Raw genomic sequence first — 22553 nt, forward strand, 5'->3', positions numbered from 1 at the left:
AACAGTAGCAGATATACATTCTTCTCATGGAACATTTCCCCAATGCAAACCACGTATTAAGTCCCAAATCAGGTCTTAATAAATTTTTAAAGCTTTAAATCCATACAAAGTACCTTTTCGGAACACAATGGAATGAAGCCAGAAATCAATAACAAGGAAAATTGATAATTTCACAAATATTTGGAAATTAAACAACACACTTTTAAAAAACCAATGAGTCAGTAAAGATATTACAAGAGAAATATAATGCTTTAACATGGATGAAAACACCTTGAGACAGAAGAAATCTAAAACACAACATACCAACATATGGGATGTAGGAAATAAGCTACTAAAAAAGAAATTTACAGCTATAAGCTCCTATATTAAAAAAAGAAGATCTCAAATCAGTAAACTAACTTTATACCTTAAAGATCTTTAGAAGAGCAAACTAAACCCTAATCTAGAAAATGAAAGGAAATTCTATTCTAAAAAAATAGAGCAGAGATAAACTAAACAGAGTATAGAAAAATAATAGAGAGGATCAGCAAAAGTTGGTCATTTAAAAAAGATCAACAAAACTGACAAACCTTTAGCTAGACTGACAAAACAGAGAGAGAGAGAGAGTACAAGTAGTAAATAACTACAAGTATTAATATTTGTAAAAATATTTACAAGTAGTATATAAAGAAAGCCAGAAATGAAAGTGGGGACATTACTGTCAAGATTACAGAAGTAAAAAGGATTATAAAGAGAATTCTATGAGCAACTATACAGCAACAAACAAACAAAACAGACAACCTAGATGAAAAGGAAAAATTCCTAGAAATACACTACTAAAGCAGACTCAAGAAGAAGTAGAAAAAACACATAATATAACACATAAACAGGTTGAATCAGTAATCAAAAACCTCCCAAAAATTAAAAGAAAAAACAATCTAGGAACAGATGAATTAACTGATAAATTCTACCAACGACTTACAGAAAAATTAACACTAAGCCTTCTCAAACTCTTCCAAAGAATTAAAGAGGAACACTTTTTAACTCATTCTGTGAGCCAGCATAATCATGATATTAAAGCCAGACAATCACAAGAAAACTATAAACTAATATCTCTTATGAATATAGATGCAAAAATCCTCAACAAAATACTAGCTAACTGAATCCAGAAACATATTAAGACCATCACATTCTGTGACCAAGTAGGATTTACTCCAGGAATGCAAAGATGTTTCTTCACCATACAAAAATGAATAAATGTAATACATCACAGTAATAAAATGAAGGAGAAAAAAAACACATAATCATCTCAATTAATGCATTTTTAAAATTTCAACACCTTTCCCTGATTTAAAAAAATACCCAGAAAACAAGGAACAGACAGTACTTCCTCAATCTGGAAAAGGTCTTTGATGAAAAAAATCTATATCACACTCAATAGTGAAACCCTTCTCCTTACAATCAGAAAAAAAGACCAGAACGCCAAATTTTACCACTTCTATTCACCATTTTATTGGAAGTTCTAGCAAGAGTAATTAGGCAAGAAAATAATAAAATAAATAAAAGGCATCCAAATTGAAAAAGAAAAATAAACCTTACATGGCCTTTTCTCTGTGTGAGCAGCTCCCCCCTATCTTTTTCTCTTCTTACAAGGTCAACAGTCAGATTGGACGAGGGTCCCACCCCTATGATTAAGGTTAATTACCTCTTTAACAGCCCTGTCCCCAGGGTCCTTTACAGGGGTTAAGGGCTTCAATGAGTTTTGGGGGGAACACAATTCAGCCCATAACAGAGATCAATGAAACAACATCAGCAAGCCAGATTCACAGATATCTTCAGCCTAGAAGATTTTTCTCAAATTTTTAAATTTAAACAATTCCAACAAACTTTTTGTTGATGTCATTGTTGGAACTGAACAAAAATATCCTACAGTTACTTGGAAGAACAAATATATGAAGTACTCACAAATTATTTTTAAAGAAAACAAATGAAAGGGAATTTGTTCTATGAGATATTACTGTATATTATAAACCTACAACCATAAAACTGTCTGAGAGAAACACCAGAACAGATCATTTTTTCTTGACAAAACAGGAGTGAAATATACAGAAATAGACTCAAGTATGACTAGAGAGTGTTATATGGATAAGCTAGTATTTTAAATCAAAAGAGAAATAATTTTTTTAAAAGGCATTTGAATACCTAGATAGCCTTTTAAAAATAAGATTAGGTGAGATTTCTATCACAAACAATCTACCAAAATAAAATACAGAAAACTTAAAGTGTTAAGGGTCTAAAAAATACACACAAACACATACATACAAGCATGCTACATAAATAAGTCCTCCAAATCAATAAGAATAAGATGAACAATCCAATATAGAAATGGACAAAAGATGTAAACAAGTACTTTGTAAAAAAAGGATATCCAAATGGCCAATAAGTATCTGTAAAAGTGCTCACCATCATTAGTTATAGGAAAATACAAATGAAAACTCCACTGAGAACCAACGGACCAGAACAGCCAACAGTAAAAGGCAAACACACGAAGCAACTTGAACTCTTATGCGTTGCTGGTGAGAGTGCATACTGGTGCTACCATTTTGGGAAACTGTCTGGCAGTAACTATGAAGGCCTATGACCCAGGAATCCTATACCCTGGTATATTCCAGAGAAATAAGCATTATGTCCACCAAAAGACACATACCAAAAAAGTTCTTAATAGTTCCAAGCTGCAAACAATCCAATGTCATTCAACATCAGCAGTTTGTAGTATAATCATACAATGGAATACTGTTTGGTGATCATAAATAATATCTAACAAGAGTCATATTGTATGACGTTCAAAAGTCAGAGAAACTAAGCTATGGAAACACGGATTAGAACAGTACTTAACTGCTAGAATACTAGAAACCTCTATCTCTTGATCTGGATGGTATATGCATGGATGGATACATACACAAAAATTTATCAAGCTTTCGGGCACCTGGGTGGCTCAGTCAGTTGAGCATCTGACCTCAGCTCAGCTCATGATCTCGCGGTTCATGGGTTCAAGCCCCACGTCCAGCTGGCAGCTCGGAGCCTGGAGCCTGCTTCAGATTCTGGGTCTCCCTCTCTCTCTGGCCTTCTACCACTTGTGCTGCCTCTCAAAAATAAATAAACATTTTAAAAAATCCATCAAACTTCACACTTAAGTTTTGTGCACTTAACTCTGAGGAAGTAAAAAAGAAATACACACATACTGAAAAATACTAAAAGAAAATACACGTGGGGAACATTTATGTTATCTTGAGAAACAGGGAAGGTATTTGCAAGTATGACCCAAAGGTAAAAACTACAAAGAGAAAAATGAATTTAAGTTCACAAAAATAAAAAATATATAAACTTCTACATGGCAAGCAAGACAGAAAACTTTATTTGCAATTTATATAATAAAGAATTAAAAATTTTTAGTATATAGGAAGTACTCACAAATCAATAAGGAAAAGACAAGGGCATGACTAGGACATTTACCAAAAACAAAAACAAATAGCTATTAAACACATGAAAAGAATACAAATTAAAACAAGACACTATTTTCCCTTATCAGACAGGCAAAAATAAAAATATATACAGAATTGGTGTTGGTATAGAGAAATATATTTCACTCCCATCTATTACTGGTAGAGCCACTGACTGGCTCAACTTTTCTGAAGGACATTTTAAAATATAGTACTTTCCAAAGACCAGAATGAGCCCATTTCCTTAGCCAAGCAATTCCACAACTAAAAATTCTTCTTAAGGAAAAAAACATGACAAACTTGTAAAATGTCTGTACAATGATGGTCAAGGAAGCACTGTTAAAAGCAACAAAATAAATTCATATAATACATTACATATAAATTTTAAAAGTTACTCTTCATGAAGCACATATGAACTAATTACATATATTATCTCATTTAATTGTCACAAGAATTTTGAGAGCTATTACACTATTCCCATTTTCATCTGAAGATGAGAAAATTGAGGTTCAGAGAAATAATGAGATTTTTTTAATGTTTATTATTGAGACAGAGAGAAACAGAGCATGAGTGGGGGAGGTTCAGAGAGAGAGGGAGACACAGAATCTGATGCAGGCTCCTGGCTCTGAGCTGTCAGCACAGATCCCACAAACCGTGAGATCATGACCTGAGCGGAAGTCGGTTGCTTAACCAACTGAGCCACCAGGCACCCTGAGAAATAATGAGATTTGCCCAACTTCAACAATCTAGTGAATGACAGATACAGAATTAGAACAAACTTGGTCTGACTCCAAAAGCCAGTGTTCTTTAACTTAGATTACATTTATTGACAAGGAAGAACCACAGTTTAATACCACAGTTTAAATGAAAATGCAATTTATAGAACAATTGCATAATTTGATTTCATTTTGTAAAATATACAGATAACTATAGCTATTAAATGTATAGATTTGCATGGGGGAAATTCTACAAAGATATACATTAAAATGTTAATAAAGTTTATCCTTTGGGTGTTTGGGAATTCAATTTTTTCTTTATGCTTGTTTTTCTTTTCTACAGTGAGTAAATTTAAGTTATAAATAGAAAAACACATCTACAAAACCAATACCCCTTTGAAATCGTAAAACATAGCCTATCATCTATTTTATTACAAATGCAAAGTCTATTTGCTCCACACATTTTTTTAATGTTTTTATTTATTTCTGAGACAGAAAGCACGAGCTGGGGAGGGCCAGACAGAGCGGAGACAGGAATAGGAAGGGAAGTGGGCTCTGCTCTGATAGCAGAAAGCCCGATGCCGGGCTCAAACTCATGAGCTGTGAGATCATGATCTGAACAGAAGTCCAAGGCTTAGCCCACTGGGCCACCCAGGCGCCCCACTCCACACACTTTTAAATAAATAAATGAGGCAGATCCTTCATATACTTACATTCAACAAACACATCTTGAGCACCTATTATGTTCTAGATACTGTTACATAAATGATATTACTAGTATACGTAGATTCTTTTTATTCCTAAGTGTGGCATCAATGGTACCCACTCTGCCTTTCATATCTTGATCACAATTATTTGCATTTGGATTTTAAGCGATATCTGTTAATTATTGAATGCAATTAAACCCATACTAAAGAAATAGCTGGTATTATACTACCAATGGCTGGCCTGCCTCAGTGATTTTAGGCTTTGAATAGTCAAGACAATTAATTGTCTCATCACTTACCACCTCTGTACTGCCCTTTTCCCTCGAGTGTATTCTTAACGTTTATATCAAAACCAGAGGACCAGATCTCAAAACCCAGACCCCACTGGCCATCACCACCAGGTGCAAATTCCCCACTTGTTAAATATTCCTCCTCCTATGTCCCGCCCTCCTCCCTCACGTTTCTTACTCCCTTTCTTTCTGGAACGCTGGGCCCTAATACCTTCTGCTGTAAGTCAGTTAAATGGGGGTGATTTTAGAATCCGTTTCTCACTGGATCTCCTCTCTTCCCTTTAGACCTCCAGCCATGTATGTCTAATTCTGCAAAGCAAACAAACAAAAAACCACAGCTTGGGGCTCTCACAGCCCCAAGTTTCCACAGCCAAGACAGCTCTCCCGAAAGGGCAGGAAAACAGCTGCTCATCTGTCCCTGGAGACAAAGAACAGGATGGTCGCGCAGCAACGAATGCCCAGAGGTGCGTGGTGAAGGTGGGGAAGAGAAAAAACCTCTCCCGTCTGAGCTCTTACTGTGAGTAAAGATGCATCTGACTTTGCTAACACAGCTGTTAGAAGGACTACACTCTTTCCTGGTACTACTGAAAACGGTATGGACACCGTACAGGCAGGATTTAAAAATGGGTCTAAGAATTTAAAAGGAAAAAACACTGCAGTACCGATTAGAGCCTAAGCCGAAGAGCACTTAGCAGGACCACTCACTAGCACAGCGCCCAGCACGAACACCGCCCTGGGAGCCCCAGTGAACCGACTGGAGTCGGTCCGACGGAGCGTGGATCTGATTGGGTGGCAACCGGAGCGCAGCGCAGGTATGGCGCCCCCGCGCGGTCGGCCGCCGCTTCCTCCGCTACCACGCTGCGGGCGGTTGCAGGAGTGGTACCTGGGCGACCCGGCACCCGCCGGGAATCTCCACAAGAACGCTGCGGGTACCGCTCTGGGGCACCGAGCCTGGTGGCTGGGCGGTGGCGACTGCCGCGTGTGGTTATCACCTCTTCTCAGGAGAAGGGCGTCCGCCCGGCGCTCGTGTCCACCGTGTCCACTGAGCGCGTCAACGGACACGGCACCGTTGGCGCTAGGCAGCCAGGGCGGCGCCAGCGAACCCGAAAGGGCCTGCGTGCGGAGGCCAAACAAAGCCCGCGGGCAGCGACGTCGCGCGCCCCTGAAGGTCACCTAGGCAACCAGCTCAACCCCACACACAGCGTCTGGCAACCTAGACCAGCGAGGGCAGAAAATGGAAAAACTTCTCAAAGAGGCTCCTGCAGAGTCCTTGGAACCTGAAAGCACAGCCAAGTCCCCAGATGTCAGCCGCACAGACAGCAAGGAAGACAACTGGGTGAACCAGAATGAAGAAGAGGTAGATGACCAGACGAATCACAAAACTGCTGAGCAGCTTGCCCAAAGCGTGTCTGGACAGACTGACCACAAAGACTATGAACCCCCTGGGCGCCGAACATACGATCAGGCTGACCTAAGAGCATCCGACCATGCTAATGTTGCTCAGCCTGGTACATTTGATCAGGATGACCAAAGAATATATGAGAAGACATCTGGCCAAGCCCATCGTGACAGCAAGGTGTCTCTTCTGCATGAACAAAGAACTTCTGTACAGATTGACCACGGAATGTCCAGCCAAGCCTTGCGAAGAACTTCTGAACAGATTGACAGCAGATTGTCCGGCCTGGTTGAACGAAGAACTTCTGAACCGATGGGCTATAGCCGGTCTAACCAAGTTGACCCCAGAACATCTATAAAGACTCACCACACAGTGTACCACCAGGAAGCTACTGAACTAGCTACACAGCAAACTGCTGACCTGGTTGGCAGTAGTGCTGATCACCTTACAGTGGACAAGACTGACTCCAGCGATGATTACATGGTTGACCACTTAATGGATGAAGAGAATTACTCCAGAAAAGACTCTCTGGCTGACTATGAAGCACCTGGCCAGGAGGACGACAGAATATTGACCCAATCTGGTGACAGTAAGGAGTACAAAGAGGCTGAATTCAGAGTAGAACCCTGCAAATTTGAGGCCAGAAAAGACCATGACAGTTCCTGGGTTTCAGCTGAAACTGACACAGAAAGTGTAACCAATCTGCAAGCATTTGACTCATTTGATGCCAGATTCATCAGTAATTTCCAAGCAAAAGACCAAGTCTATTCCCAAAGATTTCCCTCTACCTCACCCAAGCTGGACTATGTCGTTGGTCAAGAGAAAACTAAAGCCATAGAAAACAAGCTTGTAGGTTAAAGGGGCATTTGATACCACCTGGGAAATTGGAGGCTGAGCCAGGGGCTTGTTGTGGTGGCATGGGGGCAGGACAGGAAGAAGGCACATGTTGGATCAATGATGAGGAATAAACATACATATTATGGTTTATTCAGGAAGGGCAGGAGATTCGGGAAGGGCAGGAGAAGGGTGGGAAATAGAGGGGTTGCCTCCTCTGCTACTGAATGGAAGGCCATTCAGAGAGGATCAGGGAACCAGGACTCGTGAATCTCGGCTCTGCTGCTTACTCTGGGACAGTAAGTCATTTCCCTTCTCTGGGCTTCCACCAAAGGAAGGGAATTTGGAGATCTCTGTGAAGGGAAAAGTATTTGAAGTACATTGGAGAGGTGTAAGGCAGTTTCCAGGACTTGAGGTGCATTATATTATCAGGAGGATCAGCCAGGTTTGCATAATCCTATTTCCAATTCCTGGTGTCCAGGTTCCATCAACACCAGATTCCACTGATAAACAGCAACAATAACAACAAAGCTTGTGGGGCCTTTCCAGTGTATTAAAGACTCTCTGGGGGTGGGGGTGGGGGTATATTTCTATTGCAGGATGATATTCCAGAATACCAAGAAGGATCTCTTGGATACGGTCAGACTTATATGGGGCAATTCCCTCCTATTGTATATGAAGATCCTTATCAAGTTGCGCTACAGTACATGGAGAAACACCACATTCTGCAAATATTTCAGGTAAATCTCTCAATCCCTTTCTTTAAGAGCAAGTTTTATAGTAATTACAATGTAGAAAACAAACTTGGACCTGGCTTTGAGAGGAAAAGAACGGACCTTTGTTATAAAAGAGATATAATCTCACTGAGAAGTCAGTAAATGCACTAAGATGTATTTAACCAAAAGTAGTAAATGATAAACACCAAAGAATGCTACTTACCATAATGTAAAGCCTTTCAGAGGGATTAGAGATCAGGCAGGTTAGTTTAATGAAAAATATGGCCAAGGGTTAAAGTTTGAGTCAGACTAGGAAGCAAGGAGAAAATACTGGCAATTGAGAGAAAAAAAGCTTTTTCAGCCAGGCATGTAATACCAACCTGTGGCCATCTAAAAATCTGCATTCTTTAGGGAGGGAAAAGAAGCAGTGAAAAGTTGTTTTTAATGCTTGAAATTACAAATCTTACTGACCTCCAGATACGGGGCTGGAGCCTCTTTTAAAGTACGAAATTTCCTTGGCCAATATAGAATTGTAAGAGATTATCACATTTATAACATTTTGGGTTTGGGTGGGTTGTTTTTGTTTTCATTTGCCTGATGTGTTTATTTTTATGTTAATATTATTAGCCAACAAGGCACATGTGTGTATATTATAACACGTACATGTAGTAACTTTGTGGTTAGAAAGGTGGGAAGTAAGAATGACCTACCTCAGATGAAAACATTTAAGCTAGAAAAAAAATCCATTTTAACTAGAAAAACATAAGTTTAAAGAGATAGGGTAGAGAAGCAAGAGCACAAACTATGCCGTCTGTTCGCCCAAAGCTCCAACCTAACTTTGCTACTTCTCATCTTTGTGATTTGGAGAAAATTAATTAACAGTAAATCTGTTTCCTCATATAAAACAGAGATGAGTGATTTTACTTCATTAACTCTGTTCTGTGCCTTTTCTTTCTTAAAACGTCTTTTTGCGGGAGAATACTAATGGCTAGGTTTTCTGGCCTTAATCAACGAACTACTAATTATTAAACTGAAGGATGAAAGCTATTGAAGAGAATACAATTCAAATCATTCTACAATTTTCTTCATCTGTCAAGGAAAAATAATACTTGCGAATGCAACATGATTGTAAGAAAAATTAGTTATCGAATCTGTGCTCAATAGAAACATATATGAAATATATAATTGGCAAGGTGCATTTAACAGATGTTAAATATTTTATACCTGAAACTTGCCCCATTGTTACTCCCTGCAAATGAGAATTCTGCTTACTTTATTTTAATATTTTGGTTTATTAAACAACAACAAAGTATGGAAGTGAATTTCTAAAATTTTGTCTATCTTTTCTCATTTATCATTTCAAGCACTAAATATCTTTTTCATCTTTTAGAATCAGATGGCTCTCAGAAAACATTCTATGTAAAGATATATAGTGTTTTTAATTTACTCAAAAGGCTTTTCTTTTGAATAAAGATAAGCAATTAATTCACTAATTTCTCAGTCTAGCAAAATCAGAATTCTGAAAACAACTTTCCCCAAAACTGTCTCAGTACCTGTTTGATCTTGGAAGCTAGCAAAGTAAGCATTGCTATTACTACTAAATTTTTATTCCTCTAAATTTTACCATAATTTGCCTGACTTTATCAGTAGTAAGAAAGTAATTTGTCACTTTGTAGAGATACATGAATTTCTTTAAAAGGCTAGGGTGGCTGCTAGGTCAGCGCACGGGATTGCTTCACATATGACCTGACCACATTACTTTAGTTCAGAGCCATAATGCCACACCTCATGCTCTCTCTCAGCAGATCACCGAAAACTTAGTCTATGAAAAGCCAGAGGACCCCCTGCATTTTATGCTGTACAAGGTATGGAATAGGAAAAAAAGAACAACCTTTTAATTCTATTTATTTTTAAATGTAGCACATATACACATGTACAAAACAAAATGTACAACTCACTGGATTATCATAGAGGAACCATTTTTATTTTTTTAATGTTTATTTTTGAGAGAGATAGAGAGAGAGAGAGACAGAGAGAGAGAAAGAGGGAGGGAGTGGGAGGGAGGGAGAGAGGGAGGGGCAGAGAGAGAAGGAGACAGAATCTGAAGCAGGCTCCAGGCTCCTAGCTGTCCGCAGAGTGCCCGATGCTGGGCTTGAACTCTTGAACCTTGAGATCACGACCTGAGTTAAGTCAGATGCTTAACAGACTGAGCCACCCAAGCACCCCAAGGGAGCACTTTTAAAGTGCTGAATGCTAATGTCTTTTTAGCATTAGCTGTTCTGATGGGTAAATAGTAATCACTGCAACTTCAATCTGCTTTTTCCCCGATTACTAAGGCAGTTGCATACCTTTTCATTTGTTTATTGGCCATTTGGAAATACTTATTTTTCTATGGTATTTTTGGTCTTTTTCTTACTCATTTAAAACAGTTTTATATAAATTTTAGAAAATTGTGAGCCCTTTGCTGTGTTTGTTACAGGTTTCTTCTCCTACTCTATGCCTTTCCTTTTTCTCTCTTAAAGGTATTCTTTGATAAACAAAAATTCTTAATTTTGATATAGTCAAACTTTTTTTGTCTTTATTTTATTTTGACAGACAGAGAGTGAGCAGGGAAGGGCAGAGAGAGAGGGGAAACTCAGAAGCTGAAGCAGGCTTCAGGCTCTAAGCTGTCAGCACAGAGCCCGACATGGGACTCAAACCCAGGGACTGTGAGATAATGACCTGAGCCGAAGTTGGACCCTTAACCAACTGAGCCACCCAGGCACCCCTAATATAGTCAAATTTAACAACCTTTTAAATTTATGATTAGTACTTCTGGTGTCCTATTTTACAAGTGTCTCCTTAGTCCAAACTCCTGACCATAGCCCCTTATAATATCTCATAGAAGTTTGTGGAATTTTTTTGTCAAGGTCAGGGAGTTGAATTTTGTTTATTTTGCCTTTGACATTGATATCCAGTCAATTTGGGATTGCTTTTGTGTAAGCTGTGAGGTGGGGTTAAGTTTCTTTTTTTCTAAGCAGACATCCAGTTGACCACACATCTTTTATGTAAAAGACCATATGACCCAAACTGCTTTTTATTTGATTTTGATGGTATATTTGTCTATCCTTGCTCCATGCAAGACTGTCTTAATTAGGATGCCTTGAATAAGTCTTAATATCTGTCAGAGTGAGTCCTCATTTTTTATTCTTCTTTAAAAAATATCTTGGATATTCTGAGGCCTGTGGATTCCCATATCAATATTTACAATTATTTGTCAAGTCACACCCACATACACAATCAGAAGCACACACTGATGGGATTTTTACTAAGGTTTCATTGAATCTATAGATCAATTGGGGGGGAATGAACAGGTTGAAACAATGAATGTTTCCAATCCTTTATCCTCTCCATTTAATTAGGTCTTTATTTCTCTCAGTACAGTTATTATTTGCACAAAGGTTTTATATATTTTTGATAGACTTATTCATAGGTATTTTATCATTTTCATGTTATTGTAAATAGACTTTTTTAAATTTCATGTTCTAATTGCTGGCATATAGATATACAACCAATTTTTGGTTGATCTTATATCCAGCAACCTTACTAACTCCACTTATTAATTCTAAACATGTATTTGTAGATACTTTGGTGTTTCCATATACACAGTCATATCATTTACAAAAGTGACAGTTTTATTTGATCTCTCCAATCCTTGTCCTTTTTTTCTCCTTGTCTTATTGCATGTATTATGTATCTTCTCTTTGTCCCTTCAGATCCCTTTTTCTCTTTTCTCTCGACAAAGTAGCTAATCCACATGGACTAGATCAGCAGGCTCTCATTCCTTCTGACTTCCGGCTGGGTTAAACCAATGGGAAAACCTAGAGGAAGATTGGAAGGAGGAAAGAAGGTGAGATCAGGTTTATTTCCCTGGCCGCTTCCTTTATGATCTATCTTGAGTGGTCTAGAGGTCACTTCTCCTCTCAAGGCGTCTTTTTACATGACTCTTTGCTTCTGAATTCCAGTAATGTCCTCTCCTCTTGATCTTTAAGGTTAAGAGGTTAGCTCCATTTTTCCTGGCTTTGGATTATTGCGTTATCTCCTGTGACTCCCCTATACCTAATTATTTTAAATAAGCCCTTTCTGAATGAACCTTCATTGAATTCTTCTATTTTTGAATGTGCCATCTATTTCCTGTTGGGACACTGACTGATACAGTACACTAGTTAGGGGTCTCTAGTAAAATTAGGATTGAACTGAAAGTAGCTACAGTGGTTCACCTTGCTTGCTCTTTTTTCAAACCTTTTTTTTTTTTTTTTTAGTTTTTATGTCTTTATTTTATTTTGAGAGAGAGAGACAGAGAGCAGGGGAGGGACAGGGAGAGAAGAAGAACAGAATCCAAAGCAGACTCCAGGCTCTGAGCTGTCAACACAGAGTCCAATGCGGGGCTCAAACCCAGGGACTGTGAGATCATGCCCTGAGCTGAATCGGACACCTAACTAACTGAGCCACCTCAGCGCCCTTACCTTGCGTGCTCTTGATCTTTAAAGAAATAAAAAAGTTTTCCCTTTTTAACTATTAAGTATGATGTTTGCTCCATTTTTTAGATACTATTAATCATATTAAGGAAGTTCTCATCGAGTCTGTCTTCTTAGAGTTTTTCATCATGAATTATTAAGTTTTACCAAATTATTTTTCTATTATCATGATGACTGCATGATTTTTCTCTTATCCTGGTAATGTAGTAAAATATATTTTTTTCATTTTAAAAACTTTTCAAGCATATGTACAGAAAATTACCCAGATCTTGACTAATTATCACTAATTGGATAAACCCACGAAACCACTAGTCAAGTCAAGAGATAGCACATTACCTGCTCCTCAGAATCCCACATGGCACCTGTTTCCAGTCACTACCCTTTCTCTTCTACAAAATAACCACCATTCTGACTTCTAGATTAGTTTGGCTTTTTAAATTTTTGTATAAATGCAATGAAATATTATGTGCTATATGGGGGCTGGCTTCTTTTGATCAACAGTATGTTTGTGAGATTCATCTTCTGCATATGCATTCCTTTTCATTTCTCTAGTCTCTATTTTGAGCTAGACTTTTGGTTGTTAGTGAACAATGCTGCAGAGAACATTTGTGTAGTTATCTCTTGGTGCACATGTACATTCATTCCTATTGGGTTCATACTAGAAATGGAATTAGTAAGTCCTAGGGTATTGAAATAAGTTCAGCATCAAAAGATGTCTGCCTAAAGGTCCACCAAAGTACTCCAATCAGTTTATATTTTCATGTAAAGTGGCATTGTTATAGTTTTCTTCATGTATCTTGTGCTGGTGTCCTTTGAACTTTATTGTGGGCTCATGGTTTTCATCCTATTTGGAAAATTTTCAGCCACTATTTCTTCAAACAGTTTTCTGTTTCTACCACCTCCAATTATACATACAATGGGCCACTTGAAGTTGATTCTCTGTTTATTAAAAAAAAAATTCCCTCTGTATCATTTTGAATACTTTCTATCACTGTGTCTTCAGGTTTACTAATCTTCTACAGTGTCTAAAGTAAAAATGCCAGTGTATTTTTTACTGCATACATTATAATTTTTGTAGTTTCATCCCTAGGAGTTTAGTTGGTGTCTTTTCTAGAGTGTTGATATCTCTACTTTACTTTTTTTTTATGTGTATTTATTTTGAGAGAGAGAGAGAGCATAAGGGGAAAGGGCAGAGAGAGAGAGAGGGAGACACAGAATCTGAAGCAAGCTCCAGGCTCTGAGCCATCAACCAGAGCCCGTTGCAGGGCTCAAACTCACAAGCCGTGAGATCATGCATGACGTAAGCTGAAGTCAGCCGCTCAACCCACTGAGCCACCCAAGCACCCCTCTACTTTACGTTCTAAACAGAGAATGCAGTTATAATAACTTTTAATTTTCCTACTTCTTTGTATGCCTAGTAATTTTTTTTACTGAGATATAATTGACACATGATATTGTATTAGTTGTAAGTATATCCCTGGTAATTTTTGATTGGTGCAAGATAATTATGAGTTTTGCCTTGGTGGGGGCTGGATTTTTTCTATTGTTGTTTTCTTGTGAATGTTCTTGGACTTTATTTTGGGACCTAGCTAATCTACTTGGAAACAGCTTGATCTTTTCAGATTTTGCTTTTAAGATTTTTTTTTCGAGTGAAGCAGATCAGTTTTCAGTGTCAGTCTAATTATTCCCCCTACTGAGGCAAGACCCTTTTGAGTATTCTACCCAATGCCCAGTGAATCATAGGTTTTCCAGTTCAACTGGTGGTAGTAGGCACCATTCCTGGCTTGGTTCTTTCCATGGCCTCTGGTAGTTTTCTCACATATATGCACTGATATATATGCCAGGGATTACTTGAAGGGGACCTTCTGCAGATTTACAGAGTTCTTTCTGTACCATTCTCTCCCCTCTGGCACTCTGCCCTGTGAACTGTAACTGTCTTAATTTCCCTAGGGTCTCAGCTCCATCATCTCAACTCAAGGGTCCACAGGGTTCCTGTTGGGTTCTCTTTTTCTACACACTAAGGCCAGGAAATTTTCTGAAAACAGTTAAGGTACATGCACATTTATGACTATTATATCTTTCTGATTAATTGACTCTTTTATCATTATGAAATGTCCATCTTTCTCCTGGGTTATATTCTTTGCCTTGAAGTTTATTTATTGAAGATTATTTTCCCTCATATTAATATAGCCAGTCCAGCCTTACAATTTACCTAGTATATATTTTTTCATCCATTTATTTGCAACCTATCAATGCTTTATATTTAAACTGTGTCTCTTATAAGTACCACATAACTGGGTGTTTCTTATCTTTTATGATAATCTCTGCTTTTTAACTGAACCATTTAGAACAATGGTAGGCAAACTTTGGGCCATCTGTTTTTAAATGACCCAAAAGCTAGGAGAGCATTTACCCTTTTAAAGTGGTTAAATTGGGGTGCCTGGGTAGCTCAGTTTGTTAAGCATCTGATTTCAGCTAAGGTCATGGTCTCATGGTTTGTGAGTTCAAGCCCTACTTTGGACCCTATGCTAATGGCTCAGAGCCTGGAGCCTGCTTCAGATTCTGTCTGTCTGTCTGTCTGTCTCTCTGCCCTCCCCGACTCATGTTCTATTTCTCCCTCTCAAAAATGAATAAATGCTAAAAAAAATAATAAAATAAATAAAGTGGTTGAAGGAAGCAGGGGGAAATAAAAAGAAGAGAGAGAAGGGAGAAGAAGTAAGTGAAAGAAGGAGAAGGGGAAGTGTAATTCCACAGCAACCACCCATAGTTTGTGTCCTGCAATGCCTAAAATGTGTATTATTCAGCTCTTTTCAGAAAAAGTTTACCAACTACTGGTTTAAACCATTAGTGTTTAATATGTAATTACCAGTATGGTTGAATTTAGAGCTCTCATTTTATTGTTTTCTTTTTATCTCTTACTCTTCTGTTCTTCTTTCATTGCCTTCTCTTGGATTATTTGATAATTTTAGTATTCTACTTTAATTTATGTATTGGCTTTTAGCTATACCTCTTATGATTTTTCAGTGACTGCTGTAGGAATTACATTATAGATCCCTAACCTTTCACAGTATATAGATTTATTTATTTATTTATTTATTTATTTATTTATTTATTTATTTATTTTAAGGAACTTAAGAGAAAAAAAGTAATTTTTTACATTTATCCAGATAATTGCTATTTCTAATGTTCTTCATTCATTTGTGAATTTCAACCTGAAAAACTTCTTTCAGCCTTTTCTGTATTGCTGCTGGCAGAGAACGGTCTTGGTTTTCCTTTATCTGAAAATCTATTACACATTCTTGTAGAACATTTTTGTTGGGTATACAATTCTGAATTGACCTGTCCAGCTCTTAAAAATGTAGTTTCATTACTTCCTGGCTTTCATAGTTTTGGAGAAGAAATCCACAATCATGCAAATTGTTGTTACCCTGTATATAATGTGCCATTTTTCTCTGGCTGCCTTTACAATCTTGTCATTTTCTTTCGTTTCCAGAGGTTTTATCATGATGTTCATTGGAATTCATGATTTTGGGGGTTAGCTGAGCTGCTTGAATTTTTTTTAAGGTTTTTAAATTTTATTTGTTTGTTTATTTATTTGTTTATTTATTTTGAGAGAGAGAGAGAAACAGAGAGCACACACAAGCAGGGGAGAGGCAGAGAGAGAAGGAAAAAGAGAATCCCAAGCAAGATCCACATTATCAGCTCAGAGCCTTATGTGGGGCTTGAACTCATGAATGCAAGACCATGACCTGAGCCGAAACCAAGAGTCGGATGCTTAACCAACGGAGGCACCCAGGCATCCCTGAGTTGCTTAAATCTTATAAAATTATACCTTTCACCAAATTTTGGAAGTTGTCTGTCTAGTTTCTTCAGACATTTTCCTGGCTCATTCTCTCTCTCTTCTCTTCTCTTTTTGATACTCAGATTAACCTTATATTAGACCTTTTAATATTATCCCACAGATCCCTAAAGTTTTCTTCATTTGTTTCAACTTTCTATGCTTGCCAGATTAAATAATTCCTTGGCTCTATTTTCAAGTTCACCAACTCTTCTGTCAACTATTTTCTGCTATTAATCCCATCCAGTGAAGTTTTTATTTTTCATTTCCAAAATATCTTTCAGTTTTTTAATTTTATATTTATTTTCTGGGATATTTCATTTTTTCTTTGGTTTCCAGTATATTTGCCTTTACTTTATTGAACACAGTTACAATAGCTGCTTTAAAACACTTATCTAATAATCTCAACATTGGATCATCTTGGAGTTAACATCTGTTGATTGTCTTTTCCATTCCTTTTTTAAATTTTTACTGTGGTAATGACCTTTAACATGAGGTCTACCCTTTTAACAAATTATTGAGCGTACCACACATTATTGGTGACCATAGGTACAATGTTGTATAGGAGATGTCTAGAGCTTACTCCTCTTGCTTAACTGAAACTTTATGCCCATTAGTAACTAAGTCCCCATTTTCTCCTGCCCCTAGCACCTGACAACCATCATTCTACTCTTTGATTCTATGACTTTGCACTTTAGATACCTTATGTAAGTGGAATGATGCAGTATTTGTCTTTCTGTGACTGGGTTATTTTACTTAGCATAATGTCCCCATTCATCCATGTTGTCACATATTGCAGAATTTTCTTCTTTTTTGAGACTGACTAGAATTTTATTACATGTGTATACCACATTGTCTTTATCCATTTATCTGTTGGTTGACATTTATATTATTTCCACATCTTCCCTATTATGAAGAATAGTGCTCCAATGATCGTATCTCTTCAAGATCCTGATTTCAGTTCTTTTCAATAAATAGAGCAATCCCAGAAGTGGAATTGCTGGATCATAGGTAGTTCTATTTTTAATTTGTGTAATCTCCATAATGTTTTCCATAGTGGCTACACAATTTTTGCATCCCACCAATAGTGTGCAAATGCTCCAATTTCTCCACATCCTTTGTCTTTGTTATTTTGGTAATAGTTTCCCCAACTAGTGTACAATAATGTCTAATGGTGGTTTTTGATTTGCATTTCCCTAATGATTAGTGACATTGAGCATTTTTTCATATACCTGTTGGAATGTCTTCTTTTGTACATCTTTGGAGAAATGTCTGTTCAAATCCTTGGCCCATATTTAAAGTAGTTATTAAAGGTTTTACTTATTTATTTATTTATTTATTTTTACTATTGAATGATAGGAATTACAATATATATTTGGGAAATTAACTCCATATCAAATATATGGTTTGCAAATATTTTCTTCCATTCTGTAGGTAGCCTGTTCACTACTAATTGTTTCTTTTGCTATGCAGAAAAATTTTAATTTGGTGTAGTCCCACTTATTTAATTTTGTTGCATGTGCTTTGAGTGTCATATCCACAAAATAATTGCCAAGACCAATGTCATGAAGCTTTCCCTCTATGTTATTTTCCAGGAATTTTAAAGTTTCAGACCTTATGCTTAAGCCTTTAGCCCATGTTGATGGCTTTTATTAAAGGTCCAATTTCATTCTTTTAGGTGTAGATAAAACAGTTTTCCCAGCACCATTTGTTGTAAAGAGGTTCCTTTCCCTTGTGTATCTTTGACACCTTATTCAAGATCAGTCTTACTGCATATGTATGGAATTATTTCTGGGCTCTCTATTCTGTTTTCTATTGGCCTGTATACCTGTGTTTATACTGATACCATATCCTTTTGATTACTATAGCTTTGTAACATATTTTAGAATAAAGAAGGTGTGATGCTTCCATCTTTGTTCTTTTCTCCAGCATAATTTGGCTATTCGAGGTCTTTTATGGTTCTATAAGAATTTTAGAATTCTTTTTCTCTACTTCAACATTTAACAGAGGAATATGGTGGAACTCAATCTACACAACATAGTACTCATAATAGTCAAACTACAATAGAAAATTATTCCACTTACATGGATGCTTGAGTGGCTCAGTTGGTTAAGTGTCCAACTCTTGATTTCATCGCAGGTCATGATCTCATCGTTTGTTAGAACAAGCCCTGCATCAGGCTCTGCACTGACAGTGCTGACCTGCTTGGGATTCTCTCTCTCTTCCTTTCTGTCTATGCCTCTCTGACTCATTCACATGTGCTCTCTCAAAATAAACACCTAAAAATAAAATAATTTTACTTACAGAAAACCTAGCATATACAACCCATTTTAAGTGGAAAAGACGATTTTACTTCTTCCTTTTTTATTTGGTTGCCTTTTATTTCTTTGTCTTGCCTAATTGCTCAGGCTAGGACTTCCATTACTATGTTCAAGTGGGAACAATGGGTATTTTTTCCTTGTTCCTGATCTTAGAGGAAAAGCTTTTAGGTTTTCACCAATGAGTATGAGGTTGGCTGTGGACCTTTCATAGATGGCCTTTATTTTGTTGAGGTAACTTCCTTCTATTCCTACTTTGTTGAGAGTTTTCTCATGAGAGGGTGCTAAATTTTGTCAAATGCCTTTTCTGGATCTATTAAGATAATCATGTTTATCTTTTATTTTGTGAAATGTGGCGTATCACATTAATTGCTTTTAATTCATAGTACAGAGCTGTTATTTGCAGGATTTGTGCTTTTTTAGGTTTATTCATTTTGAGGAAGAGACAGAGAGTATGAGTATGAGAGGAGCAGAGATCAGGAGGGAGAGAATTCCAAGCAGGCTCCACGCTGTCAGCTCAGAGCCTGACATAGGGCTCGATCTCATGAAGCGCGAAGACCATGAACTGAGCTGAAATCAAGAGTTGGGTGCTTAACTGACTGAACCACCAGATGCCCCTGCAGGATTCTTTTTTTTAAGTGCTTACTCTTGCATATAGAAAGAAGATCTTACATTTTTATATAAAACATATATGCATTTAAGGTTTTATCACTAAGTTTGACTATGTGGTATTTTCACTTATTTAGTTCAAAATAGTTTCTAATTTTCATTATTTTCTTCTTCAACTCATAGGTTTAGAGACATTATTTATATAAATTATTAAAGACTGGATTTTCTAATTTCCCATTGGTTAATGATTTCTAAGCCAATTGTACTTCACTCATATAACAAGATTCAAATATTTGAAATGTGTTGATTTGCTTTATGATGCAACATATGGCTAATTGTTAATGAATTACTTGGAATTTAAAAAACTTATTCTGCAATTATTAGGAAGTATTTTAAATATATCTATAAAATTAAGTTTGCTAAATGTACTCTTCTGTCTTCCGATATAATTGTCAATTTGCCTGTCTCCTATAGTTCTGTTAATTTATGCTGTGTGTATGTAGTTAAGGTTATGTTACTAGGTACATATGAATTAGAATTCTTATATCTTTCTGTTAAATTGAACTATTTATAATTAAGAGATATAACATGAACTTTAACTACTCTGCTCAGTATTGTTAAAGCTATACCAGGTTTATTTTAGTCGATGTATAAATGACATATATTTTTCTGTCTTTACTACTTTTAACTTGACTGTCCTTAAGTTTTAGATGCCTTATAAATTTTTATCGTTATTTAAATCTGAGAAGGTTTAATTTAGCTCATTATATGTTCATTGTTATTAAAGATATATGTGGAAGGGCACCTGGGTGGCTTAGTCAGTTATGCGTCTGACTTTGGCTGAGGTCATGATCTCACAGGGTTCGTGGGTTCGAGCGCCGTGTCAGGCTCTATGCTGACAGCTTGGAGCCTGGAGCCCACTTCAGATTCTGTGTCTCCTTCTCTCTCTCTGACCCTCCCCCGATCATACTGTCTCTCAAAAATTAATAAAATATTTTTAAAGATATATGTGGATTTATATCTATTGTCCAACCATATACTTTCTATTGGTTCTACCTGTTCTATTTCTTTTCCTCTACTTTTTGTCTTCTTTTTTCATTTTTCTATTAGTTTAGAAGTTATACACTCTTAATTTTTTTTGATGTCCCATTAGGATGATTTCAAATAATTAATAGACTTTATATATTCAGAGTATTTTTAGGTTTGCAGAAAAATTGAGCAGAAAGTACAGTGAGTTCTCATTTCCTCCCTTCTCTTTTCCCAATTTTCTATCTCTAGTTTCCCCTATTATTGACACCTTGAATTGGTGTGCTACAGTTCTTACAGTTATGAGCCAATATTGATACATTATTATTAACTGAAGTCCACAGTTTATGTTGGATTCTCTCTTCGTGCTGTGAATTCTATAGGTTTTGGCAAATGTATATGATAATTACAGTATCAAACAGAATAGAGTCCCTGTCATAATAATTCTTTTTAATATTTTTAATAATTCCCCTAGAAATTACAACAGCTATTCTTGACTTATCAAAGTCTAAGTTATTTGTACTTGGTCAGTAGAAGCACTTTTGTATTTTAAATTTCTATATATTTTAATGCCACAAGATACAGTAATTCCAAGTTGTCCAAAATTGCAAGTGGAAAAAAATTCTTTTTCATTCTCCTCAGATACAGGAAATGATAGAAAACAGAGACAAATGTGAAACCTACAAAGAATGAATTTCTCCTCAACATTCTCCTCAGTATCAACACTATGTTCTGTTTTTCACTCTGAAAAATAATTTTTGAATCGTCATTGGTAGTGATTCTGCCTAAATGTGTTCTTATTTTTTCACTGAAAATCTGTAAGTTATCCACTTCAAAAATTCATTTAATAGTTACAGATACCTCAGGCTTATCATGCAACATATATGCATGCAGTACTTATCCATGCCTTGATATTTCAACACTCACTCCTCCAAAGCACTGCGCAATAACAAGGTCACAAATCCCAAAGAGGATCAAGAAAAGATTAGTAATTTATTTGTAGTTCTCATAAAGCATACAACTCTATTATGTCTCCAAGCTGTTTATAAAATTTTCAGTCAGAAGATGCACGTAAAATAAATTTTAACAGCACTTTTTTTTCTCTCTTCATGGAAGGTGATTGTTGTAATCTCTTTTTTCTTGTTTCTTAATACCTCCAACATATTTTTACTATTTTCCTCTTTGACCTTGCCTGTTATATTCTGCCATTAGTGGATGTGATTTAATCTAATCCTTGGGATACCTCTTCTGATTTTTTACCTACAGCAAAATTCAAACATGTTACACTACTATGTACACACCTGTGGGAGAGGCAGACTCACACTTCCTCATCACCTTTATCCCCTGAAGAGTATCCACACTGTGTGGAATGTGCAACCAGTAAAACTGGTTATTTATATGCAAAAAGCCTTAACACAGTCTGTCTGGTATGAGCGGATCTGCCTAGCATTCATAACTGAGATGATCACCTACTACTAGTTTTGTAAGCTGAACCTGTTGTTTAATTTCTATTTTAACATTAAAGCAGAATTGATTCTTTATACTGTTTAACTTCTGACTTGGTGTAATTTCGTGGTTTCATTACAATAAATTGTTTCTGTTTGAACAATAAAGCACAAATCCTATTTTTTAATACCTGAATGTCATTTCTAATAATTATACTAAAAAAAGTCTCCTAATAACTTCAGAGTTTTATTAAGCTTGTTTAGTTGTCCACAAAGTGTACATGTGCTCCGACTCTATAAATGTTCTCCACTCAGATAAGAAACCTGTCTGTTGATTGTGGGCTAGCAAAACCAGGTGAAAGCTGGATAACCTATGGAGAAAGTTTGAGTGATATGACTAAGGTTATAATTCATCAGTTAGTGGAACAAAATAACCCAAAGATTGAAGGGCCAACAATATTATTAGTGATTGAAAAGTTGGATGTTATCATTAACTTCTGAAATTGTATTAAATTTAGTCACTGGTTTTCAGCCCGAATACCAGACAGCTTTGATACATTTCTCCAAGCAGAACACTTTCAGACCAGACCATTCCGGTCATCCTGGCACCTCTCATTTGCTTTCTCTGTGGTATGTTTCACAAGTGTCATTTAGACCTTTTG

The 22553-nt window shown here is 36.6% G+C and overlaps 1 protein-coding gene across 5 annotated transcripts; it reads left to right on the forward strand.

Annotated features, from left to right (window-relative positions):
• The first annotated feature begins 6389 nt into the window (after positions 1-6389).
• On the forward strand, positions 6390-22079 carry TEX55 (testis expressed 55). 5 transcript variants are annotated; one of them, XR_003909087.1, is made up of 5 exons: positions 6390-7437; positions 8022-8162; positions 9941-10003; positions 11926-12027; positions 21089-22079. XR_003909087.1 is itself a non-coding variant. In XM_029940702.1 (4 exons), the coding sequence occupies exons 1-4, from the start codon at positions 6427-6429 to the stop codon at positions 21137-21139; spliced, it is 1266 nt and encodes a 421-aa protein (XP_029796562.1). In that variant the 5' UTR covers positions 6390-6426; the 3' UTR covers positions 21140-22079. The 5 variants fall into 5 exon arrangements, 3 of the variants coding, with proteins under 3 accessions (XP_029796562.1, XP_029796563.1, XP_029796564.1); XR_003909088.1 differs by having other exon boundaries at positions 9944-10003; XM_029940702.1 differs by lacking the exon at positions 11926-12027.
• The last annotated feature ends 474 nt before the right edge of the window (positions 22080-22553 follow it).

This window comes from Suricata suricatta, chromosome 5 (assembly GCF_006229205.1).
Source record: "Suricata suricatta isolate VVHF042 chromosome 5, meerkat_22Aug2017_6uvM2_HiC, whole genome shotgun sequence".
Taxonomy (NCBI): domain Eukaryota; kingdom Metazoa; phylum Chordata; class Mammalia; order Carnivora; family Herpestidae; genus Suricata; species Suricata suricatta.